General features: G+C 44.9%; 1 protein-coding gene across 2 annotated transcripts in view; it reads left to right on the top strand.

Annotated features, from left to right (window-relative positions):
- TMEM173 (transmembrane protein 173) overlaps positions 1-16,505 on the top strand; it is a 265,188-nt gene that overhangs the window by 235,914 nt on the left and 12,769 nt on the right. For both annotated transcript variants that reach the window (XM_029583821.1, XM_029583822.1), the window contains 3 exons: positions 2,237-2,345; positions 5,550-5,785; positions 6,297-6,483. In XM_029583821.1, coding sequence (XP_029439681.1) covers positions 2,237-2,345; positions 5,550-5,785; positions 6,297-6,483 — 532 coding nt within the window. The remainder of the gene's footprint in view (positions 1-2,236; positions 2,346-5,549; positions 5,786-6,296; positions 6,484-16,505) is intronic.

Raw genomic sequence — 16,505 nt, 5'->3', positions numbered from 1 at the left:
TTCTTTTTTGTAAGACGTTTGTGGAGTTAGGTAAGGAGATTCTCCTCTGGTTGTAGATGATTGGGATGTTGTGTGTGAACATGATGAATGAGGTTCCGGAAGAGGTTTAGTCTGAGCAATATTTTGATTGTGACTGGATACAACTGGTGAGAGTCTGTATGAAGAAGAGATGTCTGTGGACGGATGAAAGAAGGTGTTTGTCTGAATGAAGGGCGGTTTGGATGATTGTTGAAAGGAAGTCTATAAGCTTGTTGGATTGATTGGAGGAGTGCTCAGTCCTCCTTAGGTGTGGGTGGTTGTTTGATCAAGTGGTGGTAGAGCTCCACTTCTGGAGGTCACTAAGTTTGAGTGCTAAAGTTGAGTGCTGGGGTGAAATGCTGGGGCGAATCTTGGTTGAGAGCTGATGTTGAGTGCTGAGATTTGTATGAATGTTTAAAGCTTGCTGGAGAGGCTGGATGAATGCTGGGCGCTTGAAAGAGGGGCTGGGTGAATGCTGGACGCTTGTTGAAGAGGCTGGGTGAATGCTGGACGCTTGTTGAAGAGGCTGGATGAATGCTGGAGAGCTTGCTGGAGAGGTGGACTTTTATTCTATACGTCTGAAACGGTTAATCTGAATCTTTGCTGGCTGTTGCCTTTGTTGAAGATATCGGTTGTTCCATGGGTAAGGCTCTGGGCCTCCTGGGGGCTCTACGAAGGGGCGAGACAAAGGGGCAGGCCCCTTTGTCGCGCTCCTTCGGCGCGCGACGCTCGGCGCGCGGCGCCTAGCAGGGTATGATTTAAATCCCTGCCGGGCTCTCTCTTATTGAGTTACTCTTAGCTCTTTGTCCTGGCCTCTGTTCCTTGCTCTGCTCTCTGTGGCCTATGGGCCTTCCTACCTTGCCTTGCAGTCTAAGGGCCTTCTCGCTCTCAACCTTGCCGTGTGGCTTAAGGGCCTTCTCGCTGTCTGCTAGCCATGTGGCTTCTGGGTTTCCTTTCTAGCTCTGTGGTCTTTGGGTCTTCTGTGCTATGTGTCTTGTCCAGTCCTTGTCTTGACTTGTCTTGTCCTGTCCAGGTTTCCTGGCTTGGTTTGGCCCTTGTACCCTTGCCTGTAAACCTGTATTACTTATATCTTGCCCCTGCCTCCAGCCCTGTACTTCCTTGGCATCCAGCCTCAGCCTCCAATCCAGCCTTGTCTGTGCCAGCTGAGTGGCCCCCAGAACCCAAGGGTCCAACCTGCGGGGAAGGGGGCTGGCTAGGCAGAAGACCAACCCAGCCTTTACCATCATGTTTGGTAAGTATACCCAAGTCCTATTGGCCCCCAGAATCCAAGAGCTCAACCTGCAGAGGAGGGGGGCTGGCTAGGCAGAAGACAGATCCAGTTCTTGCCTTGTGGTCCTGCCCTGATCCTGAGAGGGCATCCCTAAACCCCACCAGCTACAGCAACTCTAGTTATCCATCTAAATAACAAACTAGGCTTTTCCAGCCTCTTATCAGGCTAATTTAGCCAGATTTAAAAAAACGGCCTTTCAGGAGCATTCTGGGGAGGGCTTGAGCTATCTGGCTAACTTAGCTGAATATTGCATACTGTATACCCACTAAGTTATCCAGCCTTGTGTGGCTGGATAACTTGCTACTTATCCGGATATCTATAAAAGATATCCGGATAAGTAGCGCTGGGAAAGTAAAGAAAAAAAAAAGTACAGGGCCCCGTGGCCCGATTTCCTCCCACCCTCATCAAATTTTACAGAGCCCATAGCAGCCTTGCACTCCCATTCCACATCACCTCCTACATTAATAAAATAAACATTTGCTGGCTGCTGACCCTCCTCTCCCCCCGCTTGATTTTCAATGATGCCACCAGGCTCCCCCACCCTCCACCATCTTCATAAAATGGCCGCAACTCCCCCACCCTCCACCATCTTCATAAAATGGCCGCAACTCCCCCACCCCCCTCAGACCCTCCCCCATTCCCCGAATCCTAAAAAGCCCTACAGGGAGCGGGGTCCAAATTTACCTGCACCTGGCAACTTCCAGCACAGCCTCTGTCAAAGTGCTTTCCTTAGCCAAATAACTTCTCAACTAAACAGCCTATTGAATATTGACCTCCCAATTTAGCTACCTAACTCTGTAGTTGGGCAACTAGAGAATTTTGAATATCTACTCCTCAATTCTGGATGTCCTAAATTTGCACTGGTATCCTGGTTCTAAGAACTGGCACTTGCTTTCAGGTGAAGCTATGATTTCTTCTTTTGTGCAGCATCCAACCATTGTGGAAATCTCTAAAATCTGTGAAAAGCAGAAACTGAATGTGGCGCATGGCTTGGCCTGGTCTTATTTCCTGGGGTATCTTAAACTTGTCCTGCCAAGTAAGTCTAACCTGTGTATGATTATGAGCAGGAATATTCTCCTGCTCTTACTAGGGATGTGAATCGTGTTCCATATCGTCTTAACAATAGAAATCGTGTGGCAGGGCAAGAAAATCGTGTTAGGCACGATTTTTTAGTTAAAAAATCGTTAAAAATCGTTTTTTCCGATTAGTGCGCACTAACTCGAGTTAGTGCGCACTAACTGGGAGTTAGTGCGCACTAACTGAAAATGATACAATTTGACACTTTTCAGGTCAGTTAAAGTCAGTTTAGGAATGAATATGTATTCCTATTGGCTGCCCTCTTATTTATTCATGTTACCAAGGTTCCCACTGACAGTATATGGGGGATGGGAAATTGAAACAGTTGGTAGCTTGACAAAACAAGTAATGTGATCAGTCAATGTGACTAGAACTTGTGCCCTAACCCTGATACCAGGGGTATTGTGATCTTCCTGCACACAGTGCCCTATCCCTATTAATACCAGGAGTGTTGTGATCTTCCTGCACACAGTGCCCTAACCCTGACACCAGGGGTGTTGTGATCTTCCTGCACACAGTGCCCTATCCCTATTAATACCAGGAGTGTTGTGATCTTCTTGCACACAGTGCCCTAACCCTGGCACCAGGGGTGTTGTGATCTTCATGTACACAGTGCCCTATCCCTATTAATACCAGGAGTGTTGTGATCTTCCTGCACACAGTGCCCTAACCCTGGCACCAGGGGTGTTGTGATCTTCCTGCACACAGTGCCCTATCCCTATTAATACCAGGAGTGTTGTGATCTTCCTGCACACAGTGCCCTAACCCTGGCACCAGGGGTGTTGTGATCTTCCTGCACACAGTGCCCTATCCCTATTAATACCAGGAGTGTTGTGATCTTCCTGCACACAGTGCCCTAACCCTGACACCAGGGGTGTTGTGATCTTCCTGCACACAGTGCCCTATCCCTATTAATACCAGGAGTGTTGTGATCTTCTTGCACACAGTGCCCTAACCCTGGCACCAGGGGTGTTGTGATCTTCATGTACACAGTGCCGTATCCCTATTAATACCAGGAGTGTTGTGATCTTCCTGCACACAGTGCCCTATCCCTAATACCAGGGGTGTTGTGATCTTCCTGCACACAGTGCCCTATTCCTGATACCGGGGGTGTTGTGATCTTCCTGCACACAGTGCCCTATTCCTGATACCGGGGGTGTTGTGATCTTCTTGCACACATCCCGGTATCAGGGATAGGGCACTGCATGCAGGAAGATCACAACACCCCTGGTATTAGGGATAGGGCACTGCGTGCAGGAAGATCACAACACTCCTGGTATTAATAGGGATAGGGCACTGCATGCAGGAAGATCACAACACCCCTGGTATCAGGGATAGGGCACTGTGTGCAGGAAGATCACAATACCCCGGAGGAGTGAGGGTCAGGCAGCTCCCCCCTGTCTGTGATGCCAGCCTCTCACTAGTAATGCAGGGAGGGAGCTGTCTCAGACTTCACCATCCTCCCCCCCCCCCCTCACCCACACACCATTCACTGGCTGGGACATGGGGGAAGTCAGGAGTGAGGGTCAGGCAGCTCCCCCCTGTCTGTGAAGCCAGCCTCTCACTAGTAATGCAGGGAGGGAGCTGTCTCAGACTTCACCATCCTCCCCCCCCCCTCACCCACACACCATTCACTAGCTGGGACATGGGGGAAGTCAGGAGTGAGGGTCAGGCAGCTCCCCCCTGTCTGTGAAGCCAGTCTCTCACTAGTAATGCAGGGAGGGAGCTGTCTCAGACTTCACCATCCTCCCCCCCCCCCTCACCCACACACCATTCACTAGCTGGGACATGGGGGAAGTCAGGAGTGAGGGTCAGGCAGCTCCCCCCTGTCTGTGAAGCCAGCCTCTCACTAGTAATGCAGGGAGGGAGCTGTCTCAGACTTCACCATCCTCCTCCCCCCCCCCCTCACCCACACACCATTCACTAGCTGGGACATGGGGGAAGTCAGGAGTGAGGGTCAGGCAGCTCCCCCCTGTCTGTGAAGCCAGCCTCTCACTAGTAATGCAGGGAGGGAGCTGTCTCAGACTTCACCATCCTCCCCCCCCCCCTCACCCACACACCATTCACTGGCTGGGACATGGGGGAAGTCAGGAGTGAGGGTCAGGCAGCTCCCCCCTGTCTGTGAAGCCAGCCTCTCACTAGTAATGCAGGGAGGGAGCTGTCTCAGACTTCACCATCCTCCCCCCCCCCTCACCCACACACCATTCACTGGCTGGGACATGGGGGAAGTCAGGAGTGAGGGTCAGGCAGCTCCCCCCTGTCTGTGAAGCCAGCCTCTCACTAGTAATGCAGGGAGGGAGCTGTCTCAGACTGGTATCAGGGATAGGGCACTGAGTGCAGGAAGATCACAACACCCCTGGTATCAGGAGTAGGGCACAGGTTCTAGTCATATTGACTGATCACATTACTTTTTTTGTCAACTACCAACAGTTTCCATTTCCCATCCCCCCAACCATCACCTCAGTTGGAACCTTGGTAACATCAATAGATAAGAGGGCAGCCAGCCAATAGGAATACATATTCATTCCTAACTGACCTTTACTGACCTGGAAAGTGTCAATAATTTGTATCATTTTCTGTTAGTGTTCCTGAGTTTCCATTTCCATTTCCCATCCCCCCAACCATCACCTCAGTGGGAACCTGGTTAACATCAATAGATAAGAGGGCAGCCAGCCAATAGGAACACATATTCATTCCTAACTGACCTTTACTGACCTGGAAAGTGTCAATTTGTATCATTTTCAGTTAGTGCGCACTAACTCCCGTTAGTGCGCACTAACACGATTTAACGATTTTTAACGATAAATCGTTAGAATTTCTATTGTATTGTGTTCTATAACGATTTAAGACGATATTAAAATTATCGGACGATAATTTTAATCGTTAAAAAACGATTCACATCCCTAGCTCTTACAGCTAATGGAAATGGGATGTGAAGGGGAAAAAAAAGAAATTATCAGAACATAAGAATGGTAGTCTTATAACTTCCGACTTAGCAGTACATGCAGAATTTACAGCTATATTCTTTTAACATTTTTTTAAAGCATTTAGAAAGTACTGTATAACTGAGTGTGGCACTTCCTGTTTTACTTGCAACACTAGCAAGGAATCAGAACACTTTCATTAATGAATGATTTTACATTGTGTTTTTGTAATGCTTTAGATCTTGAGAAGGCTGTCTGCTTATTCAATAAGGACAATGACAACCTCTTGGGCACGGAAACCTGCAAATTGTATATTTTAATCCCATTAAGCTGCAGAATCCACAGTAATCTGAGTGATGTAGACAGTAACATCCAGTTCCTGAAGGACTTGCCAGCTCTGCATATTGACAGAGCTGGCATTAAAAGCAGAGCCTACAAGAACAACATTTACAGCATTCTTGATGAAGATCAAAGGGTACAAAGCACATTCTTATACCACAAGCCTTTTCTAGATAAATAAGTAGAGAGCAAAAGGGTTAGATTGGAAAGGAAAAAAAGTAGAGTTGAATGTAACTGGGGCCAGTAAGAGTTGGATGGGGGAGGAAACGACAAAGAAGGAAACTGGGAGGGAAGGGTAAAGAAAGGGGCTACGTTTGGAGGAAGAGAATAGAGGTAAGGCAATAACTGTAATGGGGAGGAAAATAGAGCAGCAGGGATAGATAAGATAGAGTTTCCAGCAGAGCAAGTTTATATTGGTATAGTTTATAAAACAACTGGTAGTATTAAAGTAACCCATAACATTTTGTTCCCATTACCTAGCAAATTGAGACATTCAAGCAATAGTGCCTGTTCAATTATGCACACCTAAGTTTCTTGCTTTAAAAGACCTAGTTAAAGGCTGTTAATTAAGTTTGAATAGCTAAATCTATGGAATAGAAGACAAAGTATTCTCTTATAATCATGTAATTTCTTTTTCTATCTGTTAGCCATATTACTGCATTGTTGAATATGCAACTCCTCTACTCACTTTGTATGAAATGTCTGGAATAACCAATGCTGGATTCAGTAGTGAGGATCGCCTGCAGCAAGCAAAACTTTTCTATAGGACTTTGAAAGAAATCCTAGAAAGTTCTCTTGACTGTCAAAATTCCTATAGACTTGTGGTTTATGAAGGTCAGTACTTATTTAATCTGCTATTAAAATCAGATGTCAGTATACCAGCTTCCTTTTAAAATCACATAAGAACTTGCATACATTAATCACTTTGGTTGTTTGGTTGACAGAAGATGAATCCATTATTTTATTGAAAGTATCATATGTAACAGGGCCTCCAGATTGGGTCCACGACATGAAGAAGAGCCCCCAAAATGCTTTTATTGGAAAACTGGAGAAAAATTATTATATGTATAATACTATTAAACCACCATTAAATAGCATAGTTCATGATATCTTAGCTGGTTGTATATTTGATAATGGCAATGTTCTTCTGATCCTTTGACATCTACTTTAAATACAGGAAACCTAAAAGAATTTTCCTGACTCATGATCAGTCGCTTGAGGTACAGGTCCAGCTGTGGAACTCAACCTTATTTTCAGCATTATAGAAAGCTCTTCAAATGCATCTGGTGAAATTAAATCATTATTCTCCTTGGTATCACCAAGGTTTAAATAGTCTTCAAAATCAGACACCATTTAGATATGAAATGGCATAACTCTGTTCTTAGACCTCGCTAATAGCCCTGCACTGGCTTCCTGTACAATCATCAACAATATTGATCCATGCCTATTAGGAGTGATACTACAACACTATACACCACAAAGACCTAAGATCACAAACAAAGGTCTCCTAATGGTACCCTCCATTCGGAACACTCACCTAACACAAATAAGAGACTGAATGTTCTCAATAGCAGGCCCCAAGCTGTGGAACTCTCTTCCAGAGCCAATACATCAGATAACAGAAAGAAAGAACTTCAGGTGTGAACTAAAAACATGGCTCTTTAGAAAGGCATATGATTTAACGTAATCTTCTATAAACCTGATAATTGCATTGACTGTACCCGAGATAATGCTAGTCGAACAAACATTATATAATGAATGACAGATAGGTATTACTAGTAGGATTAGATTCTGTTTTCACTTTTATGTAAACCTAGAATAAATTAATAGAAACTAAATTAGATAGGAACTACTATGGTATCCTTGAAAATGCATAACTATGAACTAAAATTTGTATTTGCTGTGATGTTGAATTAGAAGGGTGAACGCTAACACAAAGCATATGATTGTTGACTATGAATGCTAATACTGTAAACAATTGTGATCTTCTTTTGGAACAATGGCATATAAAACGCCAAAATAAATAAATAAATAATTTTCCAACAATTGTATGCAACAGCATATGTGTACATATATGCTGTGAGCAGATCTATGGCAGTATTTTATAACTTGCACATATGATATATATGCATTTTATAAAATATATGTATCTCTACTCTGCAACATACATACATACGTAGACGTGCGCAAATACATGTACTACATTGAAAGAGCATATATCAATGCATTGAATGCATGTATTTTTCCTTCCTATTTTAAAAATATATGCGCATATATTTTGTGAGTGAATATAAAGTAGGACTTATGTATGTAAATCAGTGTATTTTAAAACATGCACATATCAAGGAAATTACCAGTTTTACTAATTAGTCCACCAGTTTGCCCTGTCCTTTCCAGGTCATCAAAACCCTCCTGGTTCTTCAGCCTGAACTCCCTCCAGTTCCCTCAGACTTCCATCCAGTCAGTACTATACAATAAGCAAGTTTAATATCACACCAATAATTATCAGTTATAAAATTATGTGAGTAAGCTAGCAAATCTATGAGGATAACTTTAAAAAGGGCACGTGTGCATCAATATATGTGTCTATATGGGCGCGTGCAAATCTGCTCTGGTATTTTATAACCTGTGCATATACAATGTACGCAGGTTATAAAATATGCAAAACTGTACCTGGGAACATGCGTGCCCATGTAAAAAATGTGTAAATACATTTTTGCACTTATCTGGATAAATTCCAAGTTATCCAGCTAAGTAGCAGCATTGCTGCTACTTAGCTGGATAAGTCTGATAACGCTAATTAACCAGCTAAGACAAGGAGACAGCCATAACTACAGATTCTTGTGAAGAGCTAAGAAAAAAGTTTAATTAATCCTTATTTTGGAGGGCTTCTTGGTTATATTTTTCTGTTTTTTGTGTAGTGCTAGACTTATAGGGGCAGATTTTCAAAGGGGTACGCGCGTACCCCCCGAAAACCTGCCCCAAGCTCCCCCTGCCGCGCCGAGCCTATGTTGCATAGGCTGCTGGCGCGCTCAAAGCCCCAGGACGCGTGTGTCGGGGGGCATGTCACGGCTGGCGCTTCATCGAGGGCATGTTGGGGGCGTGTCGCGGCCGGCACATCATCGGTGGTGTTCCGGGGGCATGGCCGTGGCCTCCGGACCAGCCCCCGGACCATGGCGTGCCGGCATCCGGCCCGGCGCACGCAAGTTACACCTGCCTCGGGCCAGAAAAGGGAACATATCACCCCTATCCTTCAGCAGCTTCATTGGCTACCGATTAAATACAGGATTCACTTTAAAACCATTATGATGATACACAAAGCCCTACACAACATCGCTCCTCTCAACTTAACTTATCAACTCCAGCTACACACCTCCAAGAAACCAGCCAGAAGCGCATACAAGAAGCTGCTAATCACCCATCCGGCAAAAACCTCCCTGAGGAAACGCGCACTATCCACAGCGGGCCCCACACTCTGGAATTCACTCCCTCCAGACCTTCGCCTTGAACCCTGCCACAATACATTCAAAAAGAAACTAAAGACTTGGTTCTTCACACAAGCATTCCCGGAGAACTAAGAGCAGGAAGATCTACTTTATCAGTTTAGCCTCTGACCATTTTTGACCCCCCTGTCGTACATAAGTTACTGAAGAGCTCATTATTGAATCTTAATTAGCCACGATTGTTTTTACTGTAAACTCCTCTAATCTCCCCTAAATTCATTTATGCTCCTTTAAGCTCTGTCATGCTCCTTTATGTTTCTCTGTTAATTGTTTACAATGTTATTTACAATGTTATTTGTTAAAATGTAAGCCGCCCCCGAGGCGACAGTTTTATTTCCTTGTACACCGGTGTGATATGTATATTATACAGGAACGTCGGTTTATAAAAACTAAAAATAAATAAATAAATAAATATGGAAAAGTCGCACGAAGACCTGAGTTTTGCAGTTCAAAAACACAGACTTTGTTGAAATGGGGGAGTACCTGGAGGAAGAACTAGAAGGCTGGGAGAAAATGAGAGATGTGGAAAAACCGTGGGCCAAACTAAAAGGAGCAATTACCAAGACAACTAATTTATATATTAGAAAAGTAAAGAAAAGCAAGAGAAAAATGAAACCTATGTGGATCTCAAAGGAGGTGGCTGATAAAATAAAAGCTAAAAGTACAGCGTTTAAGAAATATAAAGGATCCCAAGGAAGATTATCTGGTGGAACTGAGGGAGACGAAGAAAGTAATCAAGTATCTTGAGTAAAGCAGTAGAACAGGGATTTAATGGGCTAGCGCAGGGGTCAGGAACCAATGGCTCGCGAGCCAGATGTGGCTCTTTCGATGGCTGCATCTGGCTCGCAGACAAATCAAACATGGGCTTATGGTGGCGAGGAGCAGTAGCGTCGGTGACGGCGAGGGGCGGCAGCGAGGAGCAGTGGCGGTGACGGCGGCGCACGGGAGGGAGAGAAGAGAAGGGAAGGGAAAGGAAGGGAACCCCCCCCTGAGATCTTCCGTCTGCTCCATCTGGGCTCTGACCGATGGCCCGCAAATGTGCTGTAGAGAGCAGCTCTACGGCGCATGCGTGGGCGAGCACGTCGGTCAGAGCAGTGCGTGCCTGCAAAAACAAAATGGCGCTGGGAGGAGCAGTGGCGGCGGTGGCGAGGAGCGGAGGGGGCAGCGGCGGTGGCGAGTAGCAGCGGCGGCGGCGGGGAGTAGCGGCGGTGGCGGCAGTAGCGGCGGCGAGGAGTAGCAGCAGTGGTGGCGGTGGCGGCAGCAAGGTGTAGTAGCGGCGAGGAGCAGTTGCGGCGGTGGGGAGTGACTGAGGGGAGGGAGGAGAGAGTAACTGAGGGGAGGGAGGGAGGAGAGAGTGACTGGGGGAAGGAGGGAGTGACTTTTTTAATTAAAGATTTGTCTGCGAGCCCTGGACTCCCGCTGGACCACCAGGGACTTTTGGCAGGTCTTGGGGGGGTCTGGAGGGTGGGGGATTGTAGTAAATTAATTTTGGAGGTATTGGGGGGCATCAGGAGGGTGGGGGGTTTTGTTAGATTTTTACTTTTTTATTAAAGATTTGTCTGTGAGCCCTGGACCCCCGCTGGACCACCAGGGACTTTTGGCAGGTCTTGGGGGGGTCAGGATGGTGGGGGGTTGTAGTAAATTAATTTGGCAGGTCTTGTGGGGGTGTCAGGAGAGTAGGGGGGGGGTAGTAAATTAATTTAGTAGGTCTTGTATGGTTCTCATGGAATTACATTTTAAAATATATGGCGTTCATGGCTCTCTCAGCCAAAAAGGTTCCCGACCCCTGGGCTAGCGGCATTATTTTGTTTAGAAATAATCTGACCTGCTCCTTGTCACCCTTCAGTTTCACTGTACCACTTCTGGCCTCCCTTCTTTCACTGATATATCTGAAAAATGTTTTGTCTTCTCACTTTACTTCTTTGGCCATCCTTTCTTATACCTGACCTTTTGCTTTCCTTATTTCTTTTTGTCTCCCTCAGTTTAACAGATATTCTTCCTTGTGTTCCCTTTTTTTTTATACTTCTTGAATGCTGTTCTTTTTTCCTTTATTTTTTCAGCCACTTCCTTAGAGAACCACATCAGTTTCTTTTTCTTCTTACTCTTATTTGCTTTTCTAACATATAGATTTGTTGCTTTTGTAATGGACCATTTGGTGCTTTTCTGCTGTCACTACTATGTTACTATTGTAAGGAACTGTGTATGCGTGAGCCCCTCTTCCCATGATGCAGCCTCATAAGTAGAGTCCTGAGACCCACACCAGTGGCGGGTGAGCAAGTCTTGACACAGGCCAGACTATTGCTGAGTCCAAAAGTCTATGCAAAGACCAGGCTGGGGCTGAAGCCAGGCAAGGACAAGGCTGATCGCTTGCAACAAGGCTGAGGCTGAAGCGGAGCTGAAGACTTCAGCGGAACCACAGATGAAGATTGAAGCAAAGCAGGAGGCTGAGAAGACAGAAACAGGCTGATGTCAAAAGTAGGAACCAGCTGGAGGACTTGAGCAAGACAGAAAACATGAACCAGGAAACCTTCTTTCTGAGGCAATGAATCCAAGTCTAAGTAGTGGCAGTCTAAGTAGACTTAAGCATGTGACATCATCATCAGGGCAGGTACCCAATTCTCCCGTCAACGTGCACCGAATCATGCGTACCGATGCACATGCATGCCAAAGTGTCTCTTCTCCTGGTCTTATTAACATACGTGTCAGAGCGTCCAATGGCGGCTCCCTGCTGCATGGTGAATGTCCGCCACCGAGGAATCTGGGAAGGTGGCTGGATTCTAATGACTGTTACTATTGTGATGGTTTCTATGTACCCTGGGAGAGGTTGGATGAGGAGCCCAGTGGAGGGGAATCTGTGCAAGAGAGGAAACCTGGGTGAAACCTTCAAAACCCAAGAACCCCCAGGTTAGGGGAAAAGCTCTTTCTCTGAGAAGCACTGGGGGAGGGAGAGGGTTGGAGGACAAAGAAGCTGCACAGCCTTCACCTCAGCCAGGGAAAGAGGATACCCAGGTGAACTGGGAGGAGAAAGGGAGGTGGCCTGCAGAGGGTGCTGGACAGGAACATGAAGATGGACTACTAAAGGCAGAGGGAGACATGGAGGAGGTGGAGGTGGAGGTGTCAGAGCATCCAGAGCCAAAGCCGGGACCAATGCCGATGGAGGTAGGAGATGAATGGTGTAAGCCCCCCGCAAGGAGACCTGGATCTCTAACAGTAAACAGGTTAGAGTCAGATAAGAAGAAACTGCTGTGAGAGTGGTTGAGCTGTAGTTGGGCAAGGCAAGTATATGAATCTCCCTCTATAAGCTATGGTGGGTGATTGCAGTAAGAGCTTGGTTTCCCTCGAACCAAACCCACAAGCACTGGAATTGGTACTTGAAAAGTTTCTCCTAGTCTAAGCCAGAGACTGTGCCTGAAACAGGGAGGTTTAAACCCAGGGTCAGAAGCCAGAGACTGTTCTGAAGCAGAGACTTAAACCCAGTGGCAGTTATCTTTTTGAACTGTAGTTTGGACTGTGCAGAGAAGGCCAGACCTCTTTTCAGAAAGCCTGCCACGAACTGGAAGGGGACAATAGAAGGAAGTATTTACTCCCGGTTGTTTAAGCTCCTTGCAGGGTTTTAGTATCCTCAGAGGCAATGGCTGTGTTTTGAGATTGCTAAGCTGCACAGAGGAATCCTGCAAAGGCAAATTAGTTACAGAGGTTTTGGCTGTGTTGGGGAATTGTACACCCTACTTCTAACCCATGGGAAGGCAGACCTGACGACAATGAGTAACTTGTGAGCAACAGAAAGTGTCCCAGCTTGATCTATCAGAAAACAGCTTATCGGTTAGTAGACTGATATCATTAGAGAAACCGATGCATATAATTTCAATTCTCTGTGAAAAGTGGATTGCAAATGTGTCAGCTATGTTGAGTCCAGGACCAGCTGAAGGTAAAATATATTTTAAAATATATTTTTATAATACTATACATATTTATTAATTGATACAGTTGGCTAAAATGTTAATATTCTTCCTTCAATTTCCTCCCCCTTTCAGATCCTAGTTATTTTTCCTTGTTTTTTGTAACTTTCTCACATCCTAAATATTGTTATTATATCTGTTAAGTTTCATTCTATATGTGACGTTGAATTGGGAAATGTTTTACTATGTTACTCTCTGCCTTTACTCACATTGTTAATTGTAAACCGGGTTGATGTGATTCCTATCATGAAACTCGGTATAATAAAAAAAAATAATAAATAAATAAATAAAATTGAGAGCAGAAGTGGCAAGTGAGACAATCTCCTTGACTAAGTGGAAATGTTCCCATGGCTTCTACGAAAACTAAAAAGTCATGGGATAGGAGGTGATGTCCTTTCATGGATTACAAACTGGTTAAAAGACAGGAAACAGAGAGTAGGATTAAATGGTCAATTTTCTCAGTGGAAAAGGGTAAACAGTGGAGTGCCTCAGGGATCTGTACTACCGGTGCTTTTCAATATATATATATAAATGATCTGGAAAGGAATACGACGAGTGAGGTTATCAATTTGCAGATGATACAAAATTATTCGGAGTAGTTAAATCACAAGCAGACTGTGGTACATTACAGGAGGACCTTGCAAGACTGGAAGATTGGGCATCCAAATGGTAGATGAAATTTAATGTGGACAAGTGCAAGGTGTTGCATATAGGGAAAAGTAACCCTTGCTGTAGTTACACGATGTTAGGTTCCATATTAGGAGCTACCACCCAGGAAAAAGATCTAGACATCATAGTGGATAATACTTTAAAACTGTCGGCTCAGTGTGCTGCAGCAGTCAAAAAAGCAAACAGAATGTTAGGAATTATTAGGAAGGGAATGGTTAATAGAACGGAAAATGTCATAATGCCTCTATATCGCTCCATGGTGAGACTGCACCTTGAATACTGTGTACAATTCTGGTCATCGCATCTAAAAAAAGATATAGTTGCGATGGAGAAAGTACAGAGAAGGGCAACTGAAATGATAAAGGGGATGGAACAGCTCCCCTATGAGGAAAGGCTGAAGAGGTTAGGGCTATTTAGCTTGGAGAAGAGACAGCTGAGGGGGGATATGATAGAGGTCTTTAAGATCATGAGAGGTCTTGAACGAGTAGATGTGACTCGGTTATTTACACTTTCAAATAATAGAAGGACTAGGGGGCATTCCATGAAGTTAGCAAGTAGCACATTTAAGACTAATCGGAGAAAATTATTTTTCACTCAACGCACAATAAAGCTCTGGAATTTGTTGCCAGAGGATGTGGTTAGTGCAGTTAGTGTAGCTGGGTTCAAAAAAGGTTTGGATAAGTTCTTGGAGAAGTCCATTAATGGCTATTAATCAAGTTTACTTAGGGAATAGCCATTGCTATTAGTTGCATCAGTAGCATGGGATCTTCTTAGTGTTTGGGTAATTGCCAGGTTCTTGTGGCCTCGTTTGTCCTCTGTTGGAAATAGGATGCTGGGATTGATGGACCCTTGGTCTGACCCAGCATGGCAATTTCTTATGTTCTTATGAAGGTTTGGAATAAATATGGGCTTTCCTTGCAACCGGAGTTGCTGTCTGATAAGGTAAGATGGTTCTATATACCTCAAGTAGTTCAGGAGTTGGGTGAGCTCTCCATTTCCTCTCTGAACTCCTGAGGAGTCTCGTGCTAGTGTAATTCAAAGGAAAACCAAAAGACAGTCGTCTTCTGCTTTCTTTTTTTTTGCAAAATCATTTTTATTGAAGAGTAAAGACAGTGCAACCATCAAAACATATAGAGGGTGCCCGATGTCGTACAACTGATCAGCATAGTAACGTCAAACCACACCCAATCGCCGTACAATCACTGGTTGTCAGGCATTCTGCCCCACTCCTTTTCAAGTTCCGGTGGATCTAAACCACTAGACAAGTTTACCAAATCGATCATACATCCCACTCACACCAGTCATCCCATACATACACTCATCCAAACCCCTTCCCCTCTCACCCGAATCCCTAGGAAAGTAACACAGGAGACTCATAAGACATACGCTTTCAGTGAAAAGAACCCATTAAAGCAATACCTTAGAGCACAAGAATCCCGTCAACAATTCCCTTTACCCAATCCCTCAAACCCATGAACAAGGATTCTTGCATCATAAACCAGCATATTGTAATTACTTCCATGAAGAGTGATATCCCATTGAAAGCAGATGAGTTTGGACATCCAACAGCATTAAGGAGAAACATGTAGCCCAGCATTGTCTATATTCCTGGTCCAGCGGCCTCAAGCCCTGTATCGAGGCTAATCTCTCCATTTGCATAGATGAGGCATGTCGATAGAACCATGCCTTTGTGGTAGGTATGATATTCGGTTGTATCCAGTCTGCCAGGACCATTCGGCAAGCCAATAGGATTGCAGTGTGGCCAAACCTGTCCAAAGATGCCTGATAGACTGGCATTACACCCCGCAGGCCCGACAGAATAAGCTTACCACTCCTGCCAATTGTTGAATGTGTACTTTGAGCAACAACAGTCAGTACTTCGTTCCAAAACCCTGCCAACCGTGGGCACGTGAACAGTCTGTGGACCAAAGTTCCTCTGTCTTGAGTACACTTGATACATGTGGGCGAGGCAAGCCTCCCCATTTGATAACGTCATATGTCATCACATATAATATGATGTAAATTTTAAAATTGTAATTCCTGGAGTGATAAATCCGGCAAACTTTTTTGCAGATTTTTGAAACACGAAAGCAGGTATGATGAGGACACACCAGGCACCCCCATCTCAGTCCAATATTGTGCCAGGTAGGAAAGATGCCGAGGCGAGCGATAACGCCTGCCCACTTCGCACCAACCTTTGATTGAATTGTGCTTTAATGCCACCTCAAAGAAATTCTGAGCAAATAGACGTTCTCTTTGGTACTGGTCCTCTGTCCATTTGAAACCGTGCAAATAATGACGTGTTTGTAAATAGGCAAAAAACTGCTTAGCTGGTAATTCATAGTCGGTAGCCAACAATGTAAATTCTTGTATGAGTGGTGTATCCTCAGAATAAAATTGATAAATGAACGCGAGTCTTTTTTGCAGCCAGCCATCAAAAATAGTGTACTGTTCGCGCCCTGGGGGAAAATTCCAGTTACCCAGCAACTGCATTAAAAGAGAGACGAGTCCAGGCAAGCCTCCCTGAACCCAGAGTCATCGCCAAGCCTGGCAGCAGGAGTAAATCAAACTACGTGGGATTTGTAAAGAGCGATATACAGTGTTACTAGCTTGTATAAGATATAAAGGTGACCATGGAGAAACCATACTAATGACCAGTCCATCCTCACAGTAAGTATAGCGATCAAGCAGCCACTCACCTACAAATCGCAGCTGGCAGGCTACA

The sequence above is a fragment of the Rhinatrema bivittatum genome, chromosome 18 (genome assembly GCF_901001135.1).
Source record: "Rhinatrema bivittatum chromosome 18, aRhiBiv1.1, whole genome shotgun sequence".
Lineage (NCBI taxonomy): Eukaryota > Metazoa > Chordata > Amphibia > Gymnophiona > Rhinatrematidae > Rhinatrema > Rhinatrema bivittatum.
The sequence above is the reverse complement of the archived record's forward strand: the minus strand, read 5'-3'. Positions and strand labels throughout refer to the sequence as shown.